Genomic DNA, 21052 nt, shown 5'->3' with positions numbered 1-21052 from the left:
CAAAAAAAATATCACAGGATGTAAAATCCAATGAGACATATCTAGGGATAGGGCAAGGTTGATGCAAAATGTGAAGAATCAATGACTGTCAGCTTTCGACTGTCAAAGCTTTGAATGTGGATGAATGGAAGCAGTGACACTACTGTGTAAAAGATCTAATTCAGGAAAATGGGAAAGTTTAATGGAGACAATAAGTTACCATGATTTTGGTTCCAAATGTTTTTACAGGCTGAGGTCTAAATGCCACTAAAAAAATGTGTGGATAGACATTCAGCAGGCAGTTGGAAACTTGGGTCTGGATTTTAGGAACAAGTTCAAGGGTAAATAAACTTAGGAATTTCCACACAAAGACAATAACTAATGTACTACTACTAGGTAAATATTCTTAAGATAGGGGTCTCTTAAAAAAATTAAGATAGCAGTCTCTTTTTAAACCTATCTTTTAAAAGTCAAAGCATAGGGAAAATGGTTATATTTAAGGGACAACTGGAACAAGCATAAACAGAGAAACTGAAACCCCTAAAACAAAGGAAAATCAGCAAGCACAGTGATATTAGACCCAGGCAAGAATTTCAAGTGGGAAGACATTGAGTTTCTGATAGTCAGTTAGGTCAAGAGTGATTACAAGTCCTTACTTTCTTATCTGAAATCCGTAGGTCAAGATATGTCTACCAATTTTGGGTAAAAGGTAACGGTACATGAGCCTCACTAGGGAATATACTTAAAAAGTCACATGGGTGAATTACCTAATAATTATCACATTGGTATTTTACAATGAGATATATAAGGAATTATCCTCAGAGACATTAATCAATACTGTAATCTGACTTCAGGAGCCAATGAGAACAAGACTTCTCAGATCTTATTGTGAAATCAAAAAGCTTTTGGCTTTCAAAAAATTGCTAATGGACTTCAATACTTAAAACTTTAAAAAAAGTCAAGAATAAGTATTCACACAATTTTATTATCTCACAATTTCGTGTGTGTGCACACGTGCGTGTGTGTATGTGCATCTGCATGTACATGCCAATCCCAAAGCTTGAACTCTGGGGCCTGGGCACTGTCTCTGAGCTTTTCTTTCTCAAGGCTGACAATCAAGCCACAGCTTCATTTCCAACTTTTTGTGGTTAATTGGAGATTTGCAATACTCAGACCTCAGCTTTCTGAGTAGCTAGGATTGCTAGTACTCAGCCTCTCTTACAATTCTTATTCTCAAAGTATTCACAATTACATTTAATAAAATAAAGACACAAACTATATTAAGGACAAACCATTGGCAAAATAAAACATTAGTCAATATATGCCGAAAATATAGTGAAATTCAAGATGAAATGGTATCAAATATGACTATGAAAAGAACTGTGATTCTTGTGTGTGTGTGTGTGTGTGTGTGTGTGTGTGTGTGTCAGTTGTGGGGCTTGAACTCTGGGCTTGGGAGCTGTCCCTGCGCTCTTCAGCTCGAGGCGAGCGCTCTACCATTTGAGCCACAGCACCACTTCCAGTTTTCTGGTGGTTTATTGGAGATAGAGTTTCACAGACTTTCCTGCCCAGGCTGGCTTTGAACCGCGATCCTCAGATCTCAGCCTCCTCAGTAGCTAGGATTACATGCATGAGCCACCAGCGCCCGGCTAGAACTGTGATTCTTAAGGAAATTAAAATTAATCTACTGAACAGTTTGATAATATTTCTGTGAAATTTGGTAGAAACATAACTAAATTTGAGAACAGTTGTATAGATTCTGAACTTGGCATTAAGCTAAACTTTCAAAAAAATTAAGTACTTTCTCTGCTTTAAAGAAATTTTTAACTAGAAATTGCAGATAGTGCAATCCAGACTAGGTATATGAAAAAAGACAGTGTAACACTAAATCAGCAAAATTATATCCAGAGAAATGATCTTTGCCTTCCACCAAAGGGTTAGCAAAATGCATAAATTTTAACTTGAAATGAAATATTTAAGAATACACTGTTTGATTCTGATCTTGTTTTAAATTATTTTTTGCTAACCCACTGATTACTGTTTCTAGTTACACTATATTTGAAGATCTATAAGAAGAATTACTTTCTAATACGGAAGAAATAGTTGTACTGTCATAGAATTCATAGAATTCTCATAGAATTCACAAACATTATAGACCAAGATAATGACAATTTGCCTTGTGAAGGTTAAAATGTGTTTGTGACTTTAACTAAGTTGTCACTATCCTATAATACTGTGAAATTTTTGAAATTTATGTTATCAATCTCAATAAAAATTATTTTTAAAAATAAGAATTACTCTGATTTTAAGTTGTTTTAAGGTGACATTTATGACCACAAACAAGCTGGGATACCTTGTAAGGCAATTCCTTCTTGCCCTAAAGCAACCCACTGCCTCATCTACCCTGCATAACAGGAGTAGAAGTCATAATTTGTGTGTGTGTGTGTGTGTGTGTGTGTGTGCGCGCGCGCACACGTGTGCGCGCACACGCCTGTCCTGGGCTTGCTTAGGGCCTGGGCACTGTCCCTGAACTCTTTTGCTCAAGGCTCTATCACTTGTGCCACAGCTTCATTTCTGGAAGAGTCTCATAGACTTTCTTGCCCCAGCTGGCTTCAAGCTGAGATCCTCAGATTTCAGCCTCCTGAGTAGCTAGGATTAATTACAGACGTGAGCCACTCAGTTTCTGGCAGAAGGTCATAAATTTAAACCTGCCACTAGGAAAGAAGTTTCTGTAGAAAAAGCAGCTAGCACCACACAATAAATACACATTTTAAGGAAAATTGAATGACAGAAAATTTTCATACTACTAATATATAAGATGAAATTCTAGGGGCTGGGAAGGTGGCTTAGTGGTAGAGTGCTTGCCTTGCATACATGAGGCCCTGGGTTCGATTCCTCAGCACCACATAAGCCAAAAAAGCCAGAAGTGGTACTGTGGCTCAAGTGGTAGAGAGCTAGCCTTGAGATGAAGAGCTGAGGGACAGAGCCCAGGCCCAGAGTTCAGGCCCCACAACTGAAAACAAAACAAAACAAAAACACCTCACCAAGATGAAATTCTAATAATCAGTAACTTTGTAGGAGATTTTGTCTGCTTAAAGACTACGCAGTGAAAACATCATCATGTTATTTACAGAGGACTGATTTTTTTTTTGGGGGGGGGGGGAGGACCAGTTGTGGGGCCTGAACTCTAGGCCTGGGTGCTGTCACTCAGCTCTTCAGCTCAAGGCTAGCGCTCTACCACTTGAGCCACATGCCACTTCCGGCTTTTTTCTTCACTAATTAGCTTCAAAACCAAAAGCACTCTGACATTGCTCCTGATAACCATACTCAGCTTAATTTTTCCTTCCTTTTCTCTAATTCTGGGAAACCACTAATCTGTCCATCTCTAGAATTTCAAAAATGTGATATGAATGGATTCCATTCAGTATTAAATCTCAGGAGGCTGACTCTCTTCTTTCTTGAAGAGAAATCCTAAGATATCAAAAAATCTATAGAAAACAACTACAGAAAGCCTCTTACCTGGCAAGCTTTTGCTATTATATCTGATGGAGTATCTTGTGAAAATGCTGGTCTTAGAGCAGCTCCCACCTAGAAAAATAAATGAAGCACTTTGTTTGTAGAGGTAAGTAGAAAGCACAAAGCCTCTGTGTCAGGGGAGATGAGAACACACAACACTCACTTGCCCCTTCTTTCTTACCTATTTTTACTTCTAAGAAATTCAACTATACCACTTGTCTTTGCTTTCTAGGTTATAATGTCAAATATATAGGAATCCTACATCTTGCTTACATTTCTCTTGTTTTTGTTTAATAGTAAACAGGATAGTCTTACAGTCACAGGTTGCCAGAGATAACTAAAAATAGCTATTTTGTTAAGGATATCCCTTCCACCATCTACATTTTCATTTTTGTTTATTTTAATTAGTATATGTTAACTGTACAAAGGAGTTTGGCTATAATATTTCCATGCATACATGTAATATACTTTGATCAAATTTAACCCTTCTTACTCTTTCTTATATCCCATTTTTTTTTTACAATTTTCAGTGGTTTCTATATTCTATTTTCATGTGTATAAAGTACTTTATCTAAAAATGCTTTTAATGTCATTTATATATCTTATGGATAAATCTCACATATACAAACTCATTACTTAAATGAAAAGACCTTCAAGATCATTTCATTTCTAATAGAGATATGCTTTAAAAAGATGCTAAAATGTGTTAACTTAGGTATTACTGTCATATAAACAACAGATATAAACAAGTTTTAAATAAGCTAATGTCAGTCATAAATTGTAAGATATATATGAGGTTTACTATGTATGAACTGAATAAAGAAACTAAATATGGCCATCTCATAAGTGGGTATTCCTGTTCTTATACCTAGTCACTAAGGCATATTATTCATTATCTGACTTATATAATGGTAACCCCTCTGTGCATCAACTTTATAATAAAAATAAATAAATTTATTCAAAAAACAGTAATGTGGAAATGATCAAAAGTCCATCTCTATGATTAAAGACACATGGTAACTAAGCACAATAGATGAGCTGGTACTAGAGGAAAAAAAATAGTATGAAAGATATTTGGGTTCACGAAAAACAAAACTGGAATAGATTTAATAAAAATAATAAACATTTCCTGAGGTTAATAACTGTTCTTTGGTAATGTAAGACAATGTTCCAATGTTCTTGTTCTCTGGAATACAAATCAGCGTTCAAGGACAAAAGTACATGATTTAAAATTTTTAGAAAACAATTGTACAGATGTAGAAAGAGTAAGGAAAAAGAAGAGAAAGGACAGAACCAACAATCAAGCAATACAAAATCAATTGGTAAATAGGAATAAAAGGTATAAAATAACTTTTGATTATTCATGCATGTTTTGTGTAAATTTGAAATGATTTCTAAAGAAAAGCTTAAAAAAACCCCATAATTCTATGTAGGATTAAACAACTGCAAACAGGTTTTCTACATAGGGTCAGGCTATAGGCTCAGACTTCCTCACCTATTACTTGTGAAAGAAAAGCAATAGATTATATATTATTCACATAGATCATTTTGTGTGTATGAGCTGAGGGACAGGATCAGCTGGAACCAGATTTTGGCATAATCTCACAGAAGAATGATGCTATTTTATCTGTTAATGTAATGTTTGTGTACTTCCAGAAACACTTATCCTCCACCATTGCTAAGTCTAATTTATTACACCACAGGAAAAACATCTGGAAAAAATAGTCTATCCTTTAGAATAGAATACAATAAAAATCTTTTGAAAGTATCAAATTATTTTAGTAATACTCTTGTGTTGCTATAAGTCAGCTTATCCTTCAGTACACAGGGGAAATTGCTTTTTTATTTCGAAAGCTGCTTATCAAGCCTTGTCATATAAAAATAATGGCTGTAAGCCCACAACATGCCTTTGAATGTTCCTTTTATCTTTTGAGTGGCACAACTAAATATCTAAACACAGGGCAAGACTTTCTATTCTAGTTGTATCACTAATACTCTGTCACAGCTTAAAAATAGTGACAACAGATTGACACTCTTCTTTAACTGTGGGTTGAATGGAACTATGAAGCACATTTTGGAAGTAACGGTATGTTTTTTACACAAAAAAAGAGATTACAGTTCCAAATATATCACTTCAGGGAGTCTTCACTCCTTTTACAGTCCCTCACAAGATCAATTTCAAGGTATAAGTAAGTACAAATCTCACATTAGCTTGATACTGCTCCAGAATCACATGACCTGGAAATTCTGGTTCAGGCACAGACGCAAATTTCTTGATAATGTCTTCAAGAGCTTGGAGTCCAGCCATCCGAAGCTGGTTGCTGTGATCAGTTGCAGCCATAAATGCCATTCGAATAAGGTCAGAGAGATGAAGTACCAAGAGGTCATCTAAAAATAAAAATGAAATGCAAAAAAGACTATACAAAAAAATTAGTCAATGCAAACATGAAATAAATTCCTGATAAAAGCATTTGTAAGTCTGGTGCCGGTGGCTCACACCTGTAATCCTAGCTACTTAGAGGCTGAGATCTAAGGATTGAGGTTCAAAGCCAGCCCAGGCAGGAAAGTCCGAGACTCTTATCTCCAATAAGCCACCAGAAAACCAGAAGTGGCACTATGGCTCAAGTGGTAGAGTGCTAGTCAAGAGCTGAAGGACAGTGCCCAGGCCCAGAGGTCAAGCTCCATGACCTTTAAAAAAAAAAAGGCATTTATAGCCCACAAATTTCATATTGCAAAAAAAAGATAATTTTTTGTGAAAATTTCCATATCAGTGTTCCCAGAATAGTAGTTATACTATTCAATGTTAACATGGATAACTATAAGATATACTTTGACATCTGAAGCAAAATATTTAATTAATATAACTGTCTCTCCAAACAAGACCATTCTTTTAGAACATAGGTTGGCAGAATCATATAAAGGACCAGATAGTAAATATTTTTGGTTTTGCAGGTTATAATCATTCCCTCCCGCCCCCTTTTCTTCTCTCCCTCCCTCCTTCCCTCTGTCTCCCCCCCCCCCCCCCCCCCCCCCCCCCCCCGTTCCTGGGGCTGATCTAAGAGCCTGGGCACTGTCCTTGAGGTTTTTTTACTCAAGGCCAGTGCTCTATCACTTGAACCATAGATCCACTTGCAGCTTTTTTACATAGCCAATTGGAGATAAGACTTTCCTTTCGTAGCTGGCTTTGAACCACAGTCCTCAGATCTCAGACCCGAGTAGCTAGGATTACAGACATGAGCCACCAGCACCTGGCTAGGACATATAATTTCCAATATAACTATTCAATTCTGGTGTTTTACAATACAAAAGTAGTCACCACTGATATGTAGATTCAAAAGTATGCTGAGTTCCAATAAACTTTATTTACAAAAACAGCTGTGGGCTAGATGCAAACTACAGTCTGATTCTTCCAATTCTGACTTCAGAAAAATTCAAATATGTAGTCAAGAAACCTAACCCCACGAAATGGAAAGAAAAAAAATCTTAGGAGAATAGAAGTAGAAAGGGAAAGCTTTTCTTTTAGCCCTAGAGTAAAACCTATTCTAGATCTTGCTTAAAATTAGGTCCCATTGGAATTCAAATAATACAAAGTGCAATAATTAAATTACATCCCAGAACACAGTTCAGTGCTATTAAAGAAACACTTAAAGATTTAGCACTTACATAAATTCTACAATGTCTGGCAACTAAAAAAAAATTACCAAATGTAGAGGAATAAATCTCACAACAGAGGAAAAAAATTAGTGGAAATATAAACTTAAACAAATAGATGTATCTGTAATCTACCCACCCACTCATCTACCAATCTATCCATCCATCCATCCATCCAACCACCTGTGGGTCTTTGGATCACCTTCTTCAACTTTTCTTCCAAATGGGGTGAATTGTATAAACAGAAGACAGAAAATTAAGATAAAAAGCAAGGCAACTAACAATCAATGAAAGGCATAGGCCAAAAGCATGCTACATAAATATACCTAAAAAGATACTTTGAAGAAAAGAAGAATAGATTTTATATTTACTTTTAGGATTTCGTAGTTTAGCAGAACGCGCCATGGCAAGATCAAAGTGAGCCTGGTCTGCATTCTCACATAGATGGATGATTCGACAGAGGCAATCTGCAGCAAATACCCGAGTAGCCCAGCGAGGTGCCACAAAAGGCTTTGACTTATCTTCCTCGCCTAGTGTGGTAAACATGGTATCGTCGTCCATCTCATCTTTCTTTTCAGATTCTTCATCTTTTCCACTACTGAAAGGAGTTGCAGTACTCATATCTAAAATGAAAATAAAGATGATAGCACCACACATAGAGGAAAAAAATGGTGCTATAGAGCAGCATTAATTCTCAAAAAACGAGGAAAGGATAAATTACCAATCTGAATATTTATATACTGTTATGCTATAAAGAAACCTGGTGGGTTTTTTTTTTTTTGGTCAGTCATGGGCCTGAACTCGGCCTGGGCGCTGTCCCTCAGGTCTTCAGCTCAAGGTGAGCGCTCTACCACTTGAGCTACAGCACTACTTCCGACTTTTTCTGTTTATGTGGTGCTGAGGAATCAAACCCAGGGCCTCATGCATGCAAGGTAAGCACTCCCCTACTCACCTTCCCAGCCCTGAAACCTGGTATTTTAAGGTATTTAATGTAGTTTCCGCTTTCAAAAATTTTGAAATACATTTTCAAAAAGAAAGGAAGCCGGGCACTGGTGGCTCACACTTGTAATCCTAGTTACTCAGAAGGCTGAGATCTGAGGATCACAATTTAAAGCCAGCCGAAGCAGGAAAGTCTGTGAAACTCTGATCTCCAATAAACCACCAGAAAACCGGAAGTGGCACTGTAGCTCAAGTGGTAGAACACTACCCTTGAGCTGAAGAGCTGAGGGACAGCGCTCAGGCACAGAGTTCAAGACCCACAAGTGACAAAAAAAAAAAGGAATCTAAATTCATTTGGAATATAATTTTAACTTTTACTATTTTTACAAAGATTCATAGATGAAAATGATGAGTACTTTTAAATATAACTACAAATTTACATAGCTGTATATACCTATATGTATCATTATATGCTTGTATATTTGTCAGAAGCAAAACGATTATCATTTTTTAAGAATTTATGTATACTTATTAAATACATACCACTAGAAGCTGCCAGCACATCTTTACAAAGCATTAACCAATGGGAAAGTTTTTCTACTGCCAGCGATGAAAGCATATGCCCCAGTGTGTCATGAATATCAGAACATAATTTCCTATCTGTCTCCCGATCAAGCATTCCAAACAGAAGTCCTTCAAGGCCAGTTTCTGTTATATTAACACCCTGGTGTCGGCAATGGATGTCACTTTGAGAACTAACCCCAGGTGCAAAAGGATTGACATCTGAAAAAGAATTTGTACAAATGAATTTATATGAGATTTTGTTGTGCTACAGAGAACAATAATGCTAAAAACTAAATCTTACATGTAATTTCACAATAGCAACAAAATCAGAAACTTAAAAATACAACTACTGTCTCTCTCTAGTTCATATATTTTAGAATTAAAATTGTCAATTTTAATCTGACAATAAGGATAAAATCCTGGTTTATAAGAATATTCAATATTCAAACTGAAAAATTTAAGCAAGAAGAATATAGACAAAGAAGAAAACTTACTGCCACCACTGCTCTCTTTATCCCCTGCATTTTTGGCGAGACTCATGGCATATTCACAGACTTCAGCTGCTTCTCTCTGTGCAAGTTGCCGGAGACATGCCACAGCTGCCCGTCGAAGTAACAAATGGGAACTACATAAGTGAACCTGCAAACCATAACAATTCAGACAATTATTTAAGCTGAAGTTCTTTAACACACTTACCCAATTAATATGTATGAGATAAAACATCTATTTGTCAAGAAGCTCCTCCTTTAGCGATCACAGTTGTCTAAAATATAATAAAAATGGTATTTTGGCAAAATAATAGCATTAATCTACTTAGATGAAAATGCAGAAGTACTTTTTGCCCAAGTTTTTTAATTTTATTTTTTGTAAAGATGCTGTACAACGAGGTTACAGTTACATCAGTAAGGTAATGAGTACATTTCTCATCAAGTATTGTTACCCCCCTCCTTTGTTTTTCTACTACTATCCCTTCCTTCTCCCTCCTCCCCCACTTCTCCCTCACCCATCTCATTTTTATACATATATCTGGCTGTCTTCTAAAATTTTTAAACACACAAAACTCAAATGTAAGTAACACCAAAAAAAAATTAAAAAAAATCTCAACTGCCTGCCAGAACAGAAAATACTCAGAGTAGTACTTGTTCATTTTCAAAAACATATTATAATATATTTAATACTTTTATGTTATTTAATAAAGGTTATTAAATAATTTACCTCTCAATACATTTGCTAAAGAAAATCACATTTCGTTTGTTTTAGGCATTACAAACAATATCACACAATATTGCCATTTCTGAGGTAATGGCATGAAAGTTTTAAACATCTGAATTTTTTCATTACTTTAAATAAGCCCATGTGTATAGACTATTTTTCTTAGTAAGCATCAAAGTATCTGATTAATGAAGACAGCATGAGAGACTATTGGCAAGTTCCAAAGAGACCATCAGTTGAATGGCCCTTTTCTCATGTTTAGTCTGCTATGTTATTTCCTCATCAGCTGACAATAATCTTCCCACACAAGTCTTTTGGAGGAGGTTCAGGAAAGTGCTCTAACATGCCTTGTAATAAAATCCTTGATGTTCCACTAAGGAAATCAACTTGGAAACATTATAGTTTGCTACCATGGAGGAAGCTCAATGTGTAATATGTGGCTTACTGATAAACACCACTGTAATGCATATTAAGTCCTGTTATTACTTTATTAGATCTTCTTGTGCTCTGTGTTATCAGGTCCATGTCCACAGAATGAGAAAGGAACCAGACAATTTAGGAGTGAATATCTGCATTTGAATTGCATCAGGTACTTATCAAGTCTATCTTGCTCAAGAGATGCCATCTATGTCCTCAGAATTTGTATCAGACAATGGCTTTTGGAAGGATGTTTAATATCTTGTTGCATGTGCAATCTGATACATACTAGTAGTTGGTAATTTTCTTTGTAGATGTTTTTTGTAAACATGTCATGTACATTTGGTACTGCCTGTGGCTCACTCAAACTCCTAAATGGTCCAAGATAGACTGAATTCCTCCTAATATAAAGGAAAACAGGAGCAAATCTTATTGAGTAAAGCCACTCTAAATGCATGTTGTCAGTCTTTTTTTTTTTTTTTGGGTCCGGTCGCGGGGCCTGAACTCTGGGCCTGGGCGCTGTCCCTCAGCTCTTCAGCTCAAGGCTAGCGCTCTACCACTTGAGCCACAGCGCCACTTCCAGCTTTTTTCTTTTTGCTTATGTGGTGCTGAGGAATCGAACCCAGGGCCTCAGGCATGCAAGGCAAGCGCTTTACCACTGTGCCAACTTCCCAGCCCCAAGCCACTCTAAATGTAGTATCTACTCTTAACCTTCCTATTACCCTGAATGGCCTTTTCCTCTTCTCACCACAGCACTTTCCTCCCCTGGTTACAGGATATTTCAGAGCTCTCTTCTCACTGGATCTCTTGACTGGCTGACTGGTTCTATGAACAACTGGCTTCTATGAACAACATAACCTCTACCTTTCCTTTAATCTCTCCTTCTCCTTTGTTTGCTTCTCTCTTTTCTAAATCATCTATGCTCTCTTTTTCTAAATCTTTTTTTTTTTTTGGTTGGTTGTAGGGCTTGAACTCTGGGCCTGGGCACTGTCCTTGAGCTCTTCAGCCCAAGGCTAGTGTTCTACCACTTCAGCAACAGCACCACTTCCATCTTCTATTCTCTTATAATCTTACTTTTTCCTACATTTCCAGTAGCCATCTAAATGCTTATTCACCCAAACTTACTTCTCTTGCCAGATCTCTATTTTTCTGAGCTCCAGCCCTGTGTAACTATTCACATAGCTAAAACTGCATTACAGATATCCCAACTTTCTCCTCAAAGTTAACCAAATCTCAGAAAATTTCATTACAATGGTCAAATCAGAAACCTAAACCTTTTCCTTTTCTCAATGTCCCTTTTCTTCTTTCAATAGCCAATTGATGAACAAATTCTGTCAAATTTACTTCCTAAATACCATCCAAATCTACTTAATTTTCCTTATTATTACAACCAGCTCAGAGCAAAGCATTATCACCTCCATGGTAGAACATCATAATTTTTACCATACAGAGTCCATTTTCATCAGGCAGAAAGAATCAAATGGAAAAGGTACAAATCTGATTAAGTTACTCCTCTGTAAAAAAAAACCTTCCTAATGTTTTTCCTTTGCTTGTACAATAAAGTATAAATTTATACTATGTATAGAAATCCTGCATAATCTTCCATTTGCTAATTACCTTGATTCTTGCGGCCTGGGATTCTCCTCTTCTCTCTGGCTTAACTACTTAGTTAACTACTTAGTTAAGCCTGAGAGAAGAGGATGAATTGCTCTTTAAATGTATGTCACTTGAGAACCTTGAATTGTTATTGTCCCCTCTGACTACAAATAAATGCTGTCTACAATCGTGCCCTTAATGATTAACTGCAAATTAACTCCTATTTATTTTGTAAATTGTACCCCATGGATTTTTCAGAAGTCATATCTTAAACTAGATTATGACATGACCCGACCTATATTCTTTGCTAGCTCTTATCTTGTTTGTAAATAGCTATTGTTATTTTCTTTGTAACTATAAATCTTACTATGACAATAGTTTGATCTCATCTCACTCACAAACGTACCTCCAATACTATGGTTTCTGAGGCTATTAGTAAATATCTATTAAATGGATAAATTGATGACTGTAATGACAGCTACAGAATCTCAGAAGTTACCAATCAAGCTTTAAGAAATAAAATTTTAAAAAGCAAGACTATTTGTGACCCATTCTTAGTTAAGAAACAAACAGTTGACTGAAGTATTTTTTAGAAGGCTTAAAAAGAGCTGGGTGCAGTGACTCACACCTGTAATCCTAGCTATTGAGGTTGTGGTCTGAGGAACAAGGTTTGAAGTCAGCCTAGGTAGGAAAGTCTGTGAGACTCTTATCTCCAATTAAACACCAAAGAGCCATGAGCGGACCTGTGGCTCAAGTGGTAGAGCACTAGCCTTGAGAACAAAAGCTGAAGGACAGTGCCCAGGTTCTGAGTTCAAGCTCTAGAACTGGCACACAAAAAAGGCTAACCTGTGAATAAAACAAATAGTTATGAAATGATTATTGATGCCTATGCCTCAGAACTCACAACCAAGGAAATATATTTTCTTTTGATCCAGTTTGTTCTCTTTGGAAAGAAATGTAAAGGCTCCCAGAATAAATCAGTGAATAAAACAGCTTCATACTTACACAAAGGCTAGGAACAAGACTGGATAGGTTGACATGTCGTGGGGCAAACATATGCAGCTGCTGAAGGCAAGAGATGGCAGCTGCCTGAACAAGAGAATCAGAATGGTCCTGGGTGATTGCACAACCCACCAGACAAGAAGAACGAATAGTAGAAATTGTTGCTCCATTTCCTAGTAGAAAAATGAAAGAAAAAGTAAAGTACAATTATTTTATTAGTATCACTAAAACACCTCCTAGAAAATAATTACCTTCTAAATAACCCTTTGTTCTAATTATTACATAGACTTTAAAAACCAAAAGTCTGCAAAGTTCATTAAAGTAACTGTAAAACACAACTATATTTGGGTAACAAAAATACATCTGTCACCAGCACCGGTGTTTCACTCATGTAATTCTAGCTACTCAAAAGAACTTAGATCTGAGGATTGAGGTTTGAAGCCAGTTGGGACAGGGAAGTCCGTAAGACTCTTATCTTCAATTAACCACCAAAAAGCCAAAAGAAGAGCTCTGGCTCAAGAAGATTAGCCAGCCCTGAGCTGAAGCCCCAGGACTGGAACTAAAAACAACCCATCTGTCTTTTATTTAACTATATAATATATATATATATATATATACATATATATATATATATATACATATATATATATATATACCCACACATATTTCTGATAAATGATTTTATTTTTACAAATGTTACTGCTTTATTTTAAAAAGCTAAATTTTGAAAAGCCAGTTTTCTCATTCTCTGTTCAACCACTACTATTACTTCCAATACATAACTTCAAATATTTTTCTGGTAAGATTAATTAAAATTTTGCTGGACTCCGGTGGCTCACACATGTAATCCTAGCTACTCAGGAGATCTGAAGAACGCAGTTCAAAGCCAGCCTGGGCAGGAAAGTCCATGAGACTCTTATCTCCAATTAATCAAGAGAAAACCAGAAGTGGTACTGTGGCTCAAGTGGTAGAGCACTTGCTTTAAGCTGAAGAGCTCAGGGGCAGCACCAAGGCCCAGAGTTCAAGCCCCACAACCAACCAAGAAAAAAAAAAAGAAAAGATTAATGAAAATTTCTACAGAATTGGGAAAATTTTATTGTATACTGCATATATAATAATTTGATTACTAAATATAAGTTTAATAATTTTTTCATCGTGCATACATATAAATATCATCTTAGAAGACCAAAGAATGAATCATATATACATATATAACCTTGGGAAAGTTCTTAACCTCTTCCAATATTAGCGCTTCGTTTGAACAATTGGGATAATGTGTGTTTCTGCACTATCAGAATTAAATGAAGTAAATATTGATGAAAAGCTTGTCTGAAGGACTGGAGGTCTAGGGCACATGGGAGCCTGAGCAAAAGTATCAGATCCAGGCTAGGATGTATGTAGCTCAGTGGCAAAACGCTTGCCTAGAAAGTGCAATGTCTTCTTCAATTCACAGAACCAAAAAAGAAAAGACAAAAAATAAAAAATGCAGTTGAAAAAAAAGCAGCAGACCTGAGTTCAAGTACCAGTCAAGGAAAGAAAAAAAAGTTTTCCCATTGAAAGCATTTAATAACTGGGAGAGTGGGGGAAAAGGGAAAATTCAAAACAAACTTTATATATTCATATTCAGTATATATTCACAATAAACTGCTGATTTCAGTGTTTAGCCATTGATAGAATTAGTTCCGAGCAGTAAGAATAATACAAATGTACCACTCATCTGCTAACACTAGACAAATGATCTTCTCTGAGCTTTCCTCCCCATAGAAAAATAGGGCACTATTACCTGCTTCATAAAGGAGTAATTTTTCAAACTATGTTCCTGACACTGTGTTCAAAACCAGAGTGAATCAAACTCCATGAAAACAAATAGAAATGTGTTTTACTTTACTTTCAATGGATCCTAAGTAAAATTTCATTGAAAAAAATGTTTTACCTCCTTTAAAATTTAAAAAATACCTGCATGGAATAGGTATGTTGTACATATTTTTTTAAAATAGCAAAGGCAAAATGTTGAGTGCTAGAACTTAAAAACAAAGATATTCAGTAGATTAAAAAAATTATCACAAAATGTCTTCAAGCAATGTGATATCAGCATTCAGAATATTAAAAAAAATAGCAATCATCTAGTTTCTTTGATAGTTTTACTTACCTTGCAGTTCAGGGCCAACAGTAGTTATGATAGCACCCAAACATCTCCCAAGACACTGATGTACTTCTGTATGTGAAGGAGGAACTGTGAGCAACAAGGTAAGAACTAAAGATAACGTGGGCTCCACATAGCCACGATACATTGGGCCACTCGAATCCACTATCAAGGCGAGTGAATGAAGAGACCAAGTCTAGAATGAAATTCAACTATTTCAGTTATAAGGAAATGAGAACAAACTGAATTAAGTATACTGAATTGTTACATCCTTGTATCCTTTCATATTTTTAGCACATTAACATGAACTTGGAAACCATGATTATAGTCTACTACAACACATGCTTCAGTGCTCACTGGGGTTATACTTATTTGCATGTGTTATGTAAGGAGAAACATAAAGACAAAAGGAATTTAAGAGGAAGAGGAAATAAAAAGATGGTAACTAAAAAACTTGAGCCAAGCACTGGTAGCTCATGTCTGCAATCCTAGTTACTTAGGAGAATGAGCCTGAGGATCTCAGTTTAAAGCCAGCTCAGGCAAAAGATTCAATGAGGTTCCATCTTCTTAATAATTGGAAGCATGGCTCAAGTGGTAGAGTGCTAGCTGAGCAAGTGAGCTGAGCTAGTTCAAGGCTGTGGATTAAAAACCCAGTACCTGAATTGGGGAAGGATTCATCAAGCTAACAATGTAAGGAAATACAAAAAAAGAAAAACAAATTCAAAGGATAATAAAGTAATAAAGCAATAATTCTAGTTTAAGTGAAGGCTGGGTGCCAGTGGCTCATGCCTGTAATCCTAGCTAGTCGGGAGGTTGAGATCTGAGGATCACAGTTCAAACTGGCCTGGGCAGTAAAGTCTGTGAGCAATGAGGAGTTTTGTTGCATATTGTCTTGAGCTCCTAACAGAAAATGTAATTCAGAAATTAATGACCTCTGCTGAATGTGCCATGACTATGATGTCACAGTAAGTAAACAATTACAACAGGGCACCATCTTGTTTTATGTATTGACAAACTAAAATTTTATTTAAGCATATTTTATACTTCCTTTAAGAGTCTTATGTAGAAATCACACAAAATTGAATTTTTGCAAAAATGACTTTAAGAATTGTATTTCTGAGTATGTTGAAGTACAAATGTAAGCTAAGTGCCGACGACTCACACCTGTAACCCTAGCTACTCAGGAGGCTGGGATCTGAGGATCTTAGTTCAAAGCCAGCCTGGACAGGAAAGTCTGTGAGACTTTTATCTCCAATTAACCACTAGAAATCTGGAAGTAGTGCAGTGGCTCAAAGTGGTAGAATGTTAACCTTGAGTAAAAAAGCTCAGGGACAATGCCCAGGGCCCTGAGTTCAAGTCCTATGACAAACAAAAAAATATATAATTTGAGTGAAAAGTAAAATATTGTCAATATTCTATTATAAATAATGTTTTGTTCTAAAACAAAATAAAAGAACAAGAACATAATACATCTTTCCAAACAACTTATCAATGTCACTATTATTTTATAGAGCAAATAATTTTCCTAAAATCATTATTAAAAGTGTTGGGGTTTTTTTTGACCAGTCCTGGGCCTTGAACTCAGGGCCTGAGCATTGTTCCTGGGCTTCTTTTGCTCAGGGCTAGCACTCTACCACTTGATACAGTGACACTTCTGGTCTTTTCTGTGTATGTGGTACTGATTAATTGAACCCAGGGCTTCATGACTGCTAAGCAAGCACTCTACCACTGCGCCACATTCCCAGCCCTAAAAGTTTTTGTAATTAAAAAAATACATCTCTACCTGAACTTCAGAGGATGTACCATCTTGTGCTAGAGCCAATAAAATGCTGACACTGGTCTTCAGGTGCTGTCCTGAGCCTATGCCACCAACGTAACGATGCAAGCAGCCAAGGGCCAATGAATGGCCAGTTCTAGACACAACATCTCGAGCTGACTTCAACCTGAAAAAAAGGATCATGCTTCAGGGATGGATTTCTCTATTTTCTTCTAGCATTAAAAAACACACAAAGTCACATACAGAAAAAAGAAAGAGTCTGGAAAGTAAGAAAAATTATAATCATGATACTTGATTTTTCATTCCCATAACATAACACAGAAGAGTAATTTAAGTGTCACTTGGAAATACTTGGAACGAGTAAAACTAATCAGAAGGCATCCTGCAGAAGATTAAGTGTCTATGAATGCCTTAGCTTGCTCATTTTACCCTCAGGAATTCAAACAACACACTGGGCCATTATTCTATGCCCAGCTAGTCTGCCACTGTGTGAAAAGACAAGGAAAGCTATTCTCAAATGAATTCAGAAAATACTTTTTTCAGGATTACTATATAACAATCATTGAGTCCCACTGTCTCTTATTTATGATCATGATGTGGTTTTGTACTATGTAATAAAATGGTATATAATTCAAGTGCTAGTTCTTAAACTTATTTTTGCTAGTCCTGAGGCTTGAATCCTGAGTTTAGGCTCTGTCCTTGAGATTCTTTTGCTCAAGGCTAGCACTCTACCACTTAAGCCAGAACACAACTTTCAGCTTTTCCTGAGTGGTTTACTGGAGATAAGAGTCTCTTAGACTTTCCTATTTGGACTGGCTTCAAACCATGATCCTCAGATCTCAGCCTCTTGAGTAGCTAGGATTACAGGTGTGAGCCACTGGCTTAAACACTTTTTTAAACTTTTCCACTTAAGTATTTGATCACCAACTTCACAGTTAGTAATAACTACATCTTATCTTCATGCCCCAGCCTTTATTGCTGGTTATTTTTCAGGTAGGATCTAGTATTTTTGCCAGGAGTCAGGCTGATGCCATAATCCTCCTACCCTGTGATCAAGGACTTGCTCTACCACATTCAGCCTATTTGTTGAGATGAGAGTCTCACTTTTTGCCTGGCCTAGCTTTGAACCATAATCTTTCCAACCTCTGCCATCTCGATTAGCTGGCCTCATAGGCATGAGCCACCATTTCTAACCTGTCTTATTGTGTTAATCATATTTATTTATATCTCTGAGAAAATTCTTTAAAATTAACAAAGAAATCCTGAAAGCTATGATTAACTGTGTCTATAATAAGAGAATAATATGAGATAATAACTTGGCCCAAGTGGTAGAGTGCTGCCTTGAGCTAAAGAGCTAAGGGACAGTGCCCAGGCCCAGAGTTCAAGCCCCATGACTGACAAAAAAAAAAAAGAGAGATTTATTCTAAAAAGCAATTCATAGAAAGAGTAGTGGTGGTAAATGGAAGCAGATGGAAGAAAAAAATGATGCAGAGCCTCTCTTAAGTGAGTGAACTTACCTGAGAAGCCCTGACTAACCTTCTTGGTTCCAAGAGCTGGATGAGACAACTCCCCATAGCAGAAGTACCTAACATGTTAGACTTTTCCAAGATTCAAGAGCTGAATCTGGGCTGGGAAGGTGGCTCAGTGGTAGAGCGCTTGCCTTGCATTAATGAGGCCCTGAGTTCAATTCCTCAGCATCACATAAACAAAAAGAAAAAAAAAGCCGGAAGTGGCACTGTGGCTCAAGTGGTAGAGAACTAGCCTTGAGCTGAAGAGTTGAGGGACAGAGTCCAGGCCCAGAGTTCAGGCCCCACGACTGGACCCCCTTCCCCCCCCCAAAAAAAGAACTGAACCTTCAATAAACTGCACATTGGCATCATTGTGAAAAACATAAAATACCATCATAAGCTATACCAGATGGGAAATCCATAGTCTAGTACACAATGATTTATTACTTAAAAGAGAGAAACTTATTTTTTGGTAAAAAAAAAATTCCACTTACTTGTCAAAGCTATATTGGGCCATTCTAGCAATAAAAGTTGCTTCTCCCACCACCTGAGCCATTCTCCCAAGAGCTTCTCCTGCTGCACACCGTAAGATGGGGTTGGGATTATCAAGAGCGCCCATAACCAGTGTAAGAGCAGATTTTCGAACCTCTTCGGGTCCTAAAGTACTTTTATTTTCAGCTAAGCCCTACATTGATTCCAAAAATAATAATTATGATAGTTTATATTTCAGTCAAATAAAAGAAAATACACACTACAATTTTAAAAAATATACATATATCTTCATACATTATTTTAAAAAATACATATATCTTCATACATTATTTTCTTCTGTTCACTATCATATAGATATTCTATATCTATAATTAGTACTTGTTAAATTGACAATAATCACTTTCCTAAATATGATTTTAAAACAAGATAAATAACATAGCTAATAGGCAAATTAATCATAAAACCAACAATCCTTGGAGATTTTTTAATCCAAAGATTAATATCTAAATGCTGCTCTTGTATATAAAGAATATTCTATTATTAAGCTGACTACTATTTAACTGACTGGAATTTATCACTCTAAGTTAAAGGAAAGAGAAGATCTGAGAAGTGAAATACTAATTCATTTGTATAAAAATTCAACAAAAGATAACTATGTCTTACAACCATAATCAGTATATATGTAAAGACCAAATTCCACAAAGAATAATCAGCAACTAACTTCATACAGTTTGTTCATCATACTAAATGCAAATGTCTGGTCTTGCTCTTCTTACTGTTCGGGAATTTAAATTTACTTACTTGAAACAAAAATGTAAGTTATGATACCAGAGAAAAATGTTAACAACAGCATACCTACGAAGAAAAATGAACCCATACGATATTACAGCTCCTTATTCTCCCAACCACTAAGGCAGATCATGATCACTTTTTTTTTTTTTTTTGGTTGGTCAAGGGGCCTGAACTCTAGCCCTGGACACTGTCCCTCAGCTCTTCGGCTCAAGGAGAGTGCTCTACCACTTGAGCCACAGCCACATGCCACTTCCAGTTTTCTGGTGGTTAATTAAAGATAAGAGTGTCAGGGACTTTCCTGCCAAGGCTGGCTTTTATCTGCAATCCTCAGATCTCAGCCTCCTGAGTAGCTGAGATTACAGGCATGAGCCACTGGCAAATACCTTTAATGCACTAAGAACAGCAGTGAATATATTAAGCTGCACAGCTTGCTGGCGAACACCCTTGGCTTGTTTAACACATTCAGCAAAGTGATCCAACATTTGCAATCTGCAATAAAAGGATAAAGTTCTCATTAGCAATAATTTTTTCAAGTATTATCTAAAAGACAGAGGTAAATACACCAATTGTTTAGCAAATAATATCCCATACTGTCTATTTTGTGTCTCACTCTCATGGCTGATCCAAACCCATAGCTCTTCCTCATAAATATATAATCATGTAATTAACCGTGTATATTTGGGGAAGTGGGGGTGAGGTATCAGTACTCAGGGCCCCAAGCTCTCTCTCAATTTTTTGCTTACAGTTGGTGCTCTAATACTTGTGTCTCACCTTTAGGTCCAAACTTTTGCTAGTTAATTGGAGATAAAAAGAGTCTAACAGATTTGTCTGTCCTGCCTCGTTTTGAACCTCAATCTTCTGGGCAGCTAGAATTAAGACATAAGTCATAGGCACCAGCACCAAGCTATGTAGATTATTTTTAATACAAAAATGAAAATTGTGGCATATTGTTAAAATAATCTTATATAGAAGAAAAGGGTATCTCATATCTTAAGTTCAGAAGCTACTAGTACATTTCAAGTAATATTTAGTTTTGATCAGTTTATTGTTTTGTTTCTTTTGTACCAATATTAGGGATTAAACTCAGGGTAGTGTAGTCTCATTGATCACAGCTAGCACTCTACTATTTAAGCCACACTTCCAGTCTAGCATTTTTGCTGGTCAACTAGAGATGCAATCTCTTGGACTTTTCTGCCTGGCTTGCTTCAAACCTTGATCTTCTAGATCTCAGCCTCCTGGATTGCTGAGAGTATTGGCAGTGCTTAATTTCAACCAAATATTCATATATCTGGGCAAGACAAAATGTCATAATTAAATCTTAGATACGAAAAACAATTTAAATCAAGTAATATATATGTGTGTTACATATTTAAAGATAGAATATCTTTCACATACTAATTGATTGATTGTGGTACTGAAACTCAGACTAAGGGTCCTAAACTTACTTAACCACTTAAGCTGTGA

At 36.4% G+C, this 21052-nt stretch overlaps 1 protein-coding gene across 1 annotated transcript in view; it reads right to left on the bottom strand.

Moving 5' to 3' along the window:
- Positions 1–21052, bottom strand: part of Heatr5b (HEAT repeat containing 5B) — a 76578-nt gene that overhangs the window by 24923 nt on the left and 30603 nt on the right. Inside the window, exons 17-26 of the mRNA XM_042675478.1 lie at positions 19972–20077; positions 18799–18989; positions 16803–16962; positions 15026–15215; positions 12880–13049; positions 9144–9288; positions 8629–8868; positions 7518–7769; positions 5702–5883; positions 3499–3567 (exon numbers count right to left, since the gene is read on the bottom strand). Of these exons, the coding sequence (XP_042531412.1) occupies positions 3499–3567; positions 5702–5883; positions 7518–7769; positions 8629–8868; positions 9144–9288; positions 12880–13049; positions 15026–15215; positions 16803–16962; positions 18799–18989; positions 19972–20077 (1705 nt within the window). The remainder of the gene's footprint in view (positions 1–3498; positions 3568–5701; positions 5884–7517; positions 7770–8628; positions 8869–9143; positions 9289–12879; positions 13050–15025; positions 15216–16802; positions 16963–18798; positions 18990–19971; positions 20078–21052) is intronic.

This window comes from Dipodomys spectabilis, unplaced genomic scaffold (assembly GCF_019054845.1).
Source record: "Dipodomys spectabilis isolate Male_0828 unplaced genomic scaffold, ASM1905484v1 ptg000026l, whole genome shotgun sequence".
In the NCBI taxonomy this organism is placed as follows: domain Eukaryota; kingdom Metazoa; phylum Chordata; class Mammalia; order Rodentia; family Heteromyidae; genus Dipodomys; species Dipodomys spectabilis.
This window is presented reverse-complemented; position numbering and strand designations above follow the sequence as displayed.